This window comes from Monopterus albus, unplaced genomic scaffold, assembly GCF_001952655.1.
Source record: "Monopterus albus unplaced genomic scaffold, M_albus_1.0 scaffold274.1, whole genome shotgun sequence".
Classification (NCBI taxonomy): domain Eukaryota; kingdom Metazoa; phylum Chordata; class Actinopteri; order Synbranchiformes; family Synbranchidae; genus Monopterus; species Monopterus albus.
The window spans coordinates 235,016-246,272 of NW_018128154.1; the positions used below are offsets into that span (position 1 = coordinate 235,016).

The 11,257-nt window shown below is 41.9% G+C and overlaps 1 protein-coding gene across 3 annotated transcripts in view; it reads left to right on the forward strand.

Moving 5' to 3' along the window:
• The window catches only part of ttc39b (tetratricopeptide repeat domain 39B), a 22,466-nt gene that overhangs the window by 10,696 nt on the left and 513 nt on the right, over positions 1 to 11,257 (forward strand). For 2 of the 3 annotated variants that reach the window (XM_020622169.1, XM_020622167.1), the window contains exons 2-17: positions 840 to 874; positions 1,279 to 1,383; positions 1,677 to 1,808; positions 1,970 to 2,040; positions 2,124 to 2,191; positions 4,670 to 4,734; positions 5,675 to 5,780; positions 5,916 to 5,981; positions 6,216 to 6,562; positions 6,755 to 6,830; positions 7,478 to 7,639; positions 7,763 to 7,854; positions 8,396 to 8,516; positions 8,734 to 8,845; positions 9,059 to 9,176; positions 9,271 to 9,387. In XM_020622169.1, coding sequence (XP_020477825.1) covers positions 1,289 to 1,383; positions 1,677 to 1,808; positions 1,970 to 2,040; positions 2,124 to 2,191; positions 4,670 to 4,734; positions 5,675 to 5,780; positions 5,916 to 5,981; positions 6,216 to 6,562; positions 6,755 to 6,830; positions 7,478 to 7,639; positions 7,763 to 7,854; positions 8,396 to 8,516; positions 8,734 to 8,845; positions 9,059 to 9,176; positions 9,271 to 9,387 — 1,748 coding nt within the window. In that variant the 5' untranslated portion in view covers positions 840 to 874; positions 1,279 to 1,288. The remainder of the gene's footprint in view (positions 1 to 839; positions 875 to 1,278; positions 1,384 to 1,676; positions 1,809 to 1,969; positions 2,041 to 2,123; positions 2,192 to 4,669; positions 4,735 to 5,674; positions 5,781 to 5,915; positions 5,982 to 6,215; positions 6,563 to 6,754; positions 6,831 to 7,477; positions 7,640 to 7,762; positions 7,855 to 8,395; positions 8,517 to 8,733; positions 8,846 to 9,058; positions 9,177 to 9,270; positions 9,388 to 11,257) is intronic. The other variant, XM_020622170.1, reaches the window with a different exon arrangement.

The window sequence follows — 11,257 nt, forward strand, 5'->3', positions numbered from 1 at the left end:
CCTGAGGTGACCCGCATGCGCAGAAGAGGACGTGACGTCAGACGCAGCGTACTGTGTTTGCGAAAATAAAAATGGATGCGGCTCGTAATAGCATATGCGTAGCGATGTACCAGTTAATGTGCAATTGAAATAATAAGAATATCAAAAAGAAGGAGAGCACAAATATTGCTTATGGCCTCGCCTCCTCCAGCGCAGAATTGTGACGTCTGTCACATTTCAATGACGTAAAAATCGCATGAAATGCGACATGGCGCTTTAAGACTGAAGTCGTAAAGCAAAACATCGGATATTTATCCGATTTAGGACCACATATGAAAGTGGCCTTGGCCGGATTTGAAAAAAATCGGATTTGTGCTGTTCACACTGTCATAAGGAAATCGGATATGGGTCACATTTGGGCAAAAAGATCGGATTTGAGTCACTTCAGCCTGCAGTGTGAACGTGGCCTTTGTCTGTAAACTGGATACAGAAACAAAGAAATGTGGTCTGAGTGTCCAAGGTGGGGGCGGGGTGCGACCCTGTATGCACCCCTGTCTTCTAGTGTCTTTTCCCTTTTGTCTTTAACTGTTTATTTACAGAGGGACAGTGGTCATTGATAAACATTCCTGTAAATGTAAAAGCTGATTTTCTTCTGAGGTCTCTTGCCAGATGTTGAAAACAAAATACGTTAACATTAATGGTAAATAATATCATTAGTGTTGCAGGTATTTGGGAGAAAATAAACTTGTGACCTGATGGTGGCGCCACACTTTATGTCCACCTGCATAAGCAGCCAATCAGACAACTGATGTTAGTTCCTATTTGGAGGATGAATATAGCCCTGTTTCTGTGTTTTCCAGGACTGTTTTGAAGACGCCTATGATCGGATTCCTGCGTGAGTACATACACATGCTTGGTGTGTTTGGTGAGTGTGCCTTTGTATTACTTACATTATGGGGACCGAAACCTGTTAACACACAAACATTGTGGGGACTCGGCCATCCTGGCTGGTCCCCACAAGGGAATCACTGAATTTTAGGGTGGCAACATGGTTTAAGGTTTAGGCGTTAGGCAAGTAGTGGTTATGGTTAAGGTTAGGATAAGTCTACAGGAAATGAATGTGAGTCAGTGTAAAGTCCCCACAAGGAATGAAAACAGTGTGTGTGTGTGTGTGTGTGTGAATTACACCGTGTACACTTCCTGTCAGCCTCCTGTCTCTTTAGCTTTTGGTCACTTCTTGTGCTGACTGGTCGATATATTGTATGTGTACGTGATGTGTGTGCATGTGCGTGTGTGCAGGGCATGTCAGATGGACCTGCAGACGGCGATCCAGGAGACTCAGTGTGCTCTCAGCCTGGTCCTCAACAACAAGTTATCTGAAAGCCTGGACCTACTCAAACCATGGTAACGACCCTGTGTGTTATGTAGTACACTGTGTATTTGTGAGAGTACAGTTTGTACTATCAGTAGGATACTGCCACTACCACTGGTACTGGAACAGTTAGTGCTGGTATGACCACAGGTACAACCACGACTTTGCTTTTCGTACTATTACTGGTACTGCTGCTGATATTAATCATTTTGCCGTTAGTGGTATTTCTACTCTCTCTGATGCTATTAGTGCAACTACAGGTACTAAAATTAAAACCACCACTGCTTAAAATTTCCAAGATGAGTCATGCGCAGCATGTGTGCAGGTGGAGGGACAGTATCTACCACGCGATGGCCTACAGCAGCATCCTGATGATCCAGGCCACCATGACCTTCGAACACAGAGACATCCAAACCGCCATGGTGATCATCAAGGAGGCGTTAAACACCTGCCAGAGGTGAGCCAGGTGTCGACGTGTCAGAGTAGAAAAACACAGGTGTAAATGATAACCGGATAATGGCTGGATAAGAATCTGGGCCACAAGGTTGCCCCAAAATTATAACTACAGGCTTTTTATTGACATTTGATTTAAAGCGTTCCAACTAAACTGCTGTGCAGGTTCAGGAAGAGGAACTCGATGGTCGGGTCTCTGTCCAGTCTGATGAGCAAACAGTCCAACCTGCAGGAAGGTTTGTTAACACGTCCACACGGTCTCATTGTCAGCTGAGGAAGTGCAGCAGGAAGTCACTGTGCTATGTTTGTATGTTTGCAGAAGAGATGCACGCAGAGCTCTGCTACGCCGAGTGTCTGCTGCAGAAAGCCGTGCTGACGTTTATCCAGGTCACAGCTGCTGTCTGACTTTCACATATGCATACATTTAGTGGGGTGCAGTTCATCTTATGACCACTAGAGGCAGTTAGTGGATAATTTGCCTCCTCCAGTGTCACCTGACAGCTAAACAGGCCTGTTTGGTCGCTTATGTCCTGGATTGATGAATTACACAAGTGGTTCACAGCCTTTTTTTCTACAGTATGTCCATTTAAAATCCAGTGTGACCCTGACCTTAATGCTGACCTGAGCAATGAGCCGTGCATCTTTCAGAGGCCAGAAGAAGTGAAAGGGTCTAGTAATATAAAAATAAAAATGTACAGTGGATATAAAAAGTCTACACACCCCTGTTAAAATGCCAGGTTTCTGTGATGTAAAAAACGAGACCAAGATAAATAATTCCAGAACTTTAACCACCTTTAATGTGACCTATAACTTGTACAACTCAATTGAAAACAAACTGAAATCTGTTTTTCAGTGGGAAGTAAAAATAAAAAACTAAAATAATGTGGTTGCATTAGTGTGCACACCCTCTTACTGTGGGGCTGTGACTGTTGTCAGAATGAGGCAGTCACATTCAAACTCATGTTAAATAGGAGTCAGTACACCTGCCATCAATTAAAGTCCCTCTGATTAACCCCATATAAAGTTCAGCTGTTCCAGTAGGCTATTCCTGACATTTTCATAGTCGCATCCTACAGCAAAAGCCATGGTCCGCAGAGAACTTCCAAAGCATCAGAGGGATCTCATTGTTAAAAGGTATCAGTCAGGAGAAGGGTACAAAAGAATTTCCAAGGCATTAGATATACCATGGAACACAGTGAAGTCAGTCATCATCAAGTGGAGAAAATATGGTGCAACAGTGACATTACCAAGAGCTGGACGTCCCTCCAAAATTGATGAAAAGACAAGGAGAAAACTGGTCAGGGAGGCTGCCAAGAGGCCTACAGCAACATTAAAGGAGCTGCAGGAATTCCTGGCAAGTACTGGTTGTGTAGTACATGTGACGACAATCTCCCGTATTCTTCATTTGTCTGGGCTATGGGGTAGAGTGGCAAGACGGAAGCCTTTTCTTACAAAGAAAAATATCCATGCCCGGTTACATTTTGCAAACACACATTTGAAGTCTCCCAAAGGCATGTGGGAAAAGGTGTTATGGTCTGATGAAACCAAGGTTGAACTTTTTGGCTGTAATTCCAAAAGGTATGTTTGGCACAAAAACAACACTGCACATCACCAAAAGAACACCATACCCACAGTGAAGCATGGTGGTGGCAGCATCATGCTTTGGGGTTGTTTTTCTTCAGCTGGAACTGGGGCCTTAGTCAAGGTGGAGGGAATTATGAACAGTTCCACATACCAGTCAATATTGGCACAAAACCTTCAGGCTTCTGCTAGAAAGCTGAAGATGAAGAGGAACTTCATCTTTCAGCACGACAATGACCCCAAGCATACATCCAAATCAACAAAGGAATGGCTTAACCAGAACAAGATAAAAGTCTTAGAATGGCCCAGCCAGAGCCCGGACTTGAATCCGATTGAACATCTGTGTGGTGATCTGAAGAGGGCTGTGCATAGGAGATGCCCTCACAATCTGACAGATTTGGAGCGTTTTTGCAAAGAAGAGTGGGCAAATATTGCAGAGTCAAGATGTGCATTGCTGATAAACTCATACCCAAAAAGACTGAGTGCTGTAATAAAATCAAAAGGTGCTTCAACAAAATATTAGTTTAAGGGTGTGCACACTAATGCAACCACATTATTTTAGTTTTTTATTTTTACTTCCCACTGAAAAAAAGATTTCAGTTTGTTTTCAATTGAGTTGTACAAGTTATAGGTCACATTAAAGGTGGCTAAAGTTCTGGAATTATTTATCTTGGTCTCGTTTTTTTACATCACAGAAACCTGGCATTTTAACAGGAGTGTGTAGACTTTTTATATCCACTGTAACTTTCATCATTTTGTAATCCCTCAGCTGTCTCTTGGGGGCCCCAGTCCCCAGATTAGTAACCACAGTTTATCGTCATCCCCACCAAGATTCGACTGAAAATGGCAAAAATCTAAACTCTTCAAATCATCATTTCAGAAACTTTCTACAAAAGCTGGTTTTTAGGTTTCCTAATGTATCAGTATGATGTAACATGTAAAACATCACATTTCTTAATAATAAATTAGCAGGTGATGTAACTGGTGCGAACAGGAAACAGGTTTGTTCAAGTTGGTGTGAACCTTTGAAAATGACCCAAACACACACCTCTGAGCAGACATACTCCCGCTAGTGCTCAGTAGCTTGGTATTTATGATTTGGATAGTGTCGATCACCACAAAATCAATTATTTGGTCAATTTTGTACATAATTTGATTCATAGCGCATGTCAGCAGAAGAGACACAAAGCAACAAACAATAAGCAAAGCTGCAGATGCTAACGTTAGGACTGCTAGCTACCTGAAGGCCGTGCTGTCCCTTACTATCCTCTGTCTCTCCTCCAGGACGAGAACATGATCAGTTTTATCAAAGGAGGCATCAAGATTCGAACCAGCTACAAAATTTACAAGTGAGTGATGGACTCGAACCCACAGTTACAAAGATGCTCTGTGGAGTTTCCTTCAAAACAAAAGTTTCTGTTCCTCACCAAAATGTATATTATTAGCAATCATAGTTCATTTCTCTCCCCATGACTCATTTGCAAAGGTGATTTTTATAATATTTTGCTTTGGTACATCTATGTTTCCACCAGCTAGCAGTCCTCTTTGTGCTGCCTTTTTACCATCGTCCTGACTACTACTACTACTTCATGACTTTCTTGTACTACATATTGTATTACCGCCCTCTGCAGCGGGCACATACGCACATCATGTTATGTGTTTGTGTCCTCCTGTGTGTTGACGAGCTACAGTCTAATATTGCTTCAGAACATTTCTAATGATAAGAACTCCACAGGGTATCGTTAACTGTTCAGGAACACTGATCAATGACCACAGTGAAATTCACCCTTCAGCAAACATTTTGCTCTAGAGGCTTGGTGATGTAGTGACTCTCTGTGACTCTCCCCAGTGTTTCGTTGTCAGGACTGTACATAATTTTACTCAGTAAAGGGATACTAGCTCTCTGAGCTAACGAGCTGCTAACTGCTCGCCAGTTGTCAATTTGCTGATTAGCTAGGTCTAATAACATTTGTTCATACAGTTTATTCTGAGCCGTTTTTATGGGCATCTCTCTCCTAGCTGTCGGTAATCCTTTCTTTGTGGATTAGAATCATTTGTGTGTCAAAGTGAACCTAAATTTAGCTTGATGTGAAATGTTTGTGCAGATTTACTTAGCTCCTGTCAGCAAATCCATTGTTATGAATTGATTACAAGCCAAGTTAAATGCTGATGTAACCAGACATGTAGTTAAATCCCAGGGTCTCTTTGGTCCAATGCAGCTTATGTTGCTAAAAGTTTGTCATTGTTCAAATTTCAGTACAAATATTTGTGTTTCATGTCATCCAATAGGGACTGTCAGAATATGCTGGGTGTTGCTCAGGACCTGGCCGGCCAGTCTGATTTGTTCAGACAGTTTGAGAGCGGCGTCAAGCTGGGCATCGGCGCCTTCAACCTGGTGGGTTTTTAAAGGGGCTGTTTGGTTTTATTCTCCTTGTGTCACAGATGGAAGAAGTAAAAGTGCAGCAAATTTTCATTCGCATCAAAGTTGACTAAAGTGACACTAGCTCATCAATGTGCTTCTGTCTTTTAGATGCTGTCTCTCCTCCCTCAGAGGATTCTGAGGTTGTTGGAGTTCATCGGGTTCTCAGGGAACAGGGTTCGTTCTCTACTTATTCCATCAGTTTTAATAACTGACATAACAAATATTTATTTAAGGACTTGATGATGCCTCCATAGCTAGGATGAGTGTCCAGACAGTGATCTCAGTCTGCTGCTACTTCACAATAGTAATTACACCCCCTAAACCAGCGGAGGGCTTTTACTGTGAAACTCCCGAGGGAGGAATTCAGCTTGCCTTAACAGGAATCCCTTCCTGCCTCTGTCTCTGCAGGAGTTTGGTTTGTCTCAGCTGAGAGAGGGGGCTTCCAGTCACAGTCTGCGGTCGGTCGTCTGCTCTCTGACTCTGCTGTTTTACCACACATACATTTCACTGATACTGGGTAGGGAAACACAAACCCTCTGTCTTGCACCGTGGTGTCTGGCTCCACAACATCTGCCCACGATTCACAGATCTGCTGTTGTTCCAAGCATACACTGTAGATTAGGTGTAAATCTCTTGATGAATGCCTTTATGGCTGCACTTAACAGTGTAGGTGTTCTCTTTGATAAGGAACCGCGGAGGGAAACCTGGTGGAGGCTGAAGCTCTGCTGGAACCCTTTCAACACAAATACCCCAAAGTGAGTCGGACAAACGTGTGTTCTAGTCAAAATAGGCAATGTAGTAAGAAACATAAAACACACACAGCAACCAGCGATTTTGGTTTTTATGTTTTCATTTCTTCAGTAGAAAAATGGAAAGTTAAAAAATAGACTGTTGTACATTTGACTGGTTGATTTATATTCAGTTCCAAAGTGATAAAGTCCACTCAGTTTGTCTTTCTGTCAGGGTTTCGTCATCCTCTTCTACTCTGCTCGCATCTCTACGCTGCGGGGAAACTTTGAGAAGGTCTGAGACTCACACATTTGTTCTTTCTTTGCTTGTGAGGAGCCTCACAACCCCTCATACCCCTCCCAAATCCTCAGCCAAGCCTAATTCTACCCTTAACCCTCAAACAGCCCTGTTGATAAGTGAGAATCTTTTTCCATTAATGCAAGTTTTCTCCTTTAAAAATGTCCTCGTCTTCCAAATATGCCTTAAATTTTAGTGTTGTCCTAATTTGTCCTCACGTTCCAAAAATGTTTTCATTTACTAAAACTGGCTTCGCTTTTCAAAAACTTTAAAAATTCCAAACTCTGGTCATCACAAAGATAGTAGTAAAAGCTGACTTTCTAAAATATTTTCATTTTAAAAAGCATTTACCCACTTTCCTAAACTTGCCAGAAGATATCTTCATTTTGCAAAAACAAAAAATACAAACTAATCTTTCTAAAATAAGTCAGTTTTAAAAAATGCATTTACTTTCTCATTTTCTATAAATGTTTCAAAAATTTCTAAATTGATTTATTTTCTTCCAAAATCCAAGGAAATGAAAGTGAGATGCATCTTAAATTATGTGGTGAAAAGAAGACTTTAATTTTGTGTATGAAGTGTAAGTTTGAATATTTGTGGCATCATCTTTCCTTCGATGTTGATGTGTTAACCTGCGTTTCCAGGCCCGGGCCAAGTATGAGGAGTGTATCAGCTGCCAGCAGGAGTGGAAGCAGGTCCACCACGTGTGCTACTGGGAGCTGATGTGGACTCACTCCTACCAGCAGGAGTGGCAGCAGGCGTACCGCTACGCCGACCTGCTGTGCAAGGAGAGCCGCTGGTCCAAGGTGAACATGTCAGGACGACACCATGTAGTTAAACTTAGTGCTCAAATACATTCAGAGAAAGTCTGAGTGGGGCTAAGAATGAGTGTAGCTGAGCTACATCCACTGTGTTTTTACCTTCTCCAGGCCATCTACGTGTACCAGAAGGCGGCCATCCTCAGTATGATGTCAGAGGAGGAGGCGAAGAAGACGGGCGAGGACATCGTGGAGCTCTTCAGGTCAGTTTGGCTCCACATTAAAATGTTAACAGTGACATGAATGTATCATTCAGGGAAATCAGTTTTATATTTTACTTTACAGATGAAAATGCATGAAAGCTAATGGGAAACACGTTCTTAAAAGGTTAGGGCAAGTTTTAAAAGAATATTTTTGCAAAATGAGGAAATTTTTGGAATCTGAGGGCTTTTAAAAAAAACTTTGGACATTTATGGGAAGTGTGGACATTTTAGTAAAGTGAGTGTTTTTGGAAAGTGCATACATTTTGGAAATATGACAACATTTTGGAAACCAGGGACATTTTTAGAAAGTGAGAACATTTGTGGATAACGAGGACATTTTTGAAAAACAAAGACATTTAGAAAGTTTGAAAAATGTTTTCCAGTTGTCCTTTTTTCTAATGAAGGTTAAGATTTGGAAGTTAGACTCCAGTTATGCTTAAGGGTTAAAACTAGAACCCTTTATGTCAATGAGGGTCCTCACAAGTATACAGGTGTAAACGTGTGTGTGTGTGTGTGTGTGTGTGTGTGTGTGTGTGTGTAGGCAGGTGGAGGGGCTGAAACAGCGCGTGGCTGGGAAATCGATCCCAACGGAGAAATTTGCAGTGAGGAAGTCCAGACGCTATAAAGCTGCTAATCCCGTCCCCCTGGTCGTCCCTATTCTGGTACACACACGTGTCTGTCATGCATACATCAGACTTTCAGGTTTATTTGTGTTAAATGTTCAGATAAACCAACTGAGGTCTGAGGTTGTTAGACTGGGCGGTGAAGTCAATCTGAAAGCTCTGGCTGGCTTAGCAGCAGTGCTTAGGTACCCATTGGTGTGTTCTGAGTAAGCTAGTAGTTAACAGTAATAACTGATGACAGTTTCTCTCTCTGTAGGAGATGATGTATTTTTGGAACAGTATCACCATCATCGGGAAGAGAGCTGACTGTACCGAGGCCCTGCTGATTACCATAGAGGCAGCGGAGGAGCAGCTACGCAATGACCCCAGTGAGTTCAAACTAGCACTGCTGCTGCTGCGCTTATCACGAGCTAGTTTATGAATCCACAGCTGCAGGTCACAGAATAAGATGTTCAGTATCATCAGTTCATCTTTCATGCTGTCGTTTAACTTTGATTCTGTGATGGAAAATGGAAAACCTTTAATTCTAGTTCTTGTTTTCTTGCAGAAATTAGTATTAAAGCTCTCTTTCACTCATTCAGATCCAACAGAGTTTCATCCAGATGACAGCTGTTTGGTCCAGATGTTGAAGGGGCTGTGTCTGAAACACCTGGGCAGGCTGCTGCAGGCCGAGCTCTGCTTCACACAGGTCCTCTCCAGGTAACACACACAGACACTGGCTTAGTCCTGCTGGGTGTCCTCTGACCAGTGTGAGGGAGGTGAGAGACATGTTTTTATTTGTGTGTACTTCCAGTGAGAGTCGCATCAGATACGATCACTACCTGATTCCCTTCACTCTCTATGAGCTGGGTCTGCTGTACAAACAACAGGGAGACTTCACCAAGGCCACCGCATACATCAAAAACGCCAAGTAAGGTCTACTCCTACACAGGATATGGGATAAGTTCTTCCTTAAAATATAACTTATGTAGTTGTTAGGGTTATTTTATCATAAACAAACGGACTGAGTAGACTGAGGCTGATTTTCTTTATATAAGGATTTTACTACTTGCAGCTTCAATCCATACAGTTCAGCTGCATGAAACCAATGGTCAGAGAGGAAGTCTCTACTGAGCCTCTTTATACAGTCACGTTGGTACTGTGGCAGTCCAAGAACTCAATCCCTGTTATCAGTCCCTGTCTACCAGACAGAGACGGGTGCCGTCACAAACTTTTCTGCATACTCGTGGTCTGGTATTTGTGAGAACTATGTGGATCAGCTCAAACATGAATACATCATCTGCTCTAAACCAAAACACCTGCACGTACAAATGTAGAACATCTTGAGCATTTGAACAAGATATAACAAAGCATTTTCCCAACAGTAGTGTACCTTATACCTTTATTTACCTCTATATATTAGTCTATATACTTTTATATACCTTTTCAGAGTACATTTCTGCTCTCATCTACCTCATACGCCCTTATAGGTCTCTAAATACCTCCATATAGATTCAAGATTCAAAGTGTTTATTGTCATATGCACAATAAGGAAACCTGTTTCCCTGTACAATGAAATTCTTACTTTGTCGTCCACATGAATGCCACAAAAATACGAGTGAAACAGAAAGAAAGAAAGTCACTTTCAGCTTTTTCCCGTTTTTTTAGGGGTCGCCAAAGCGAATCATCACACTGACTACTCGCAAGTTGACATTTGGCACATGTTTTACACCAGATGCCCTTCTTGACGCAACCCTGACTCGAACCAGAGTTGCAGCGGCGAGAGCGCTGCACTTTAACCTCTGGCCTACCAGGGACTAAACAATACAAGTGAAATATAAACAGATAAACATTGGCATGAAGATCTAAAGGCACTTCAACCAGCAAGTGAAAGAAATATAAGTATATAAAAATATAGTGAGAACACACTAGGAGATAATGTATGCTGCATCGGAGCTGTATGTGCAATAGTAAGCATTTGGTGTGCAACTATGCATGTGCAGTGATGCATCTGCAACTGAGCATGTAAACAGTACAGGTGGAATTACATGAAGTAACCCCCATTTATAAACTCCCGTCAGCTGGAACATCTTGAGCATTTGAACAAGATATAACAAAGCATTTTCCCAACAGTAGTGTACCTTATACCTTTATTTACCTCTATATATTAGTCTATATACTTTTATATACCTTTTCAGAGTACATTTCTGCTCTCATCTACCTCATACGCCCTTATAGGTCTCTAAATACCTCCATATAGATTCAAGATTCAAAGTGTTTATTGTCATATGCACAATAAGGAAACCTGTTTCCCTGTACAATGAAATTCTTACTTTGTCGTCCACATGAATGCCACAAAAATACGAGTGAAACAGAAAGAAAGAAAGTCACTTTCAGCTTTTTCCCGTTTTTTTAGGGGTCGCCAAAGCGAATCATCACACTGACTACTCGCAAGTTGACATTTGGCACATGTTTTACACCAGATGCCCTTCTTGACGCAACCCTGACTCGAACCAGAGTTGCAGCGGCGAGAGCGCTGCACTTTAACCTCTGGCCTACCAGGGACTAAACAATACAAGTGAAATATAAACAGATAAACATTGGCATGAAGATCTAAAGGCACTTCAACCAGCAAGTGAAAGAAATATAAGTATATAAAAATATAGTGAGAACACAATGAGAGAACGTATGCTACATCACAGCTGTATGTGCAATAGTCAGCAAATATACATGTGCAAACTGAGCAGGTGCAATCACATGAAGTGATCCCTGAATGTAAACTCCTGTCAGCTGTTTAGGAG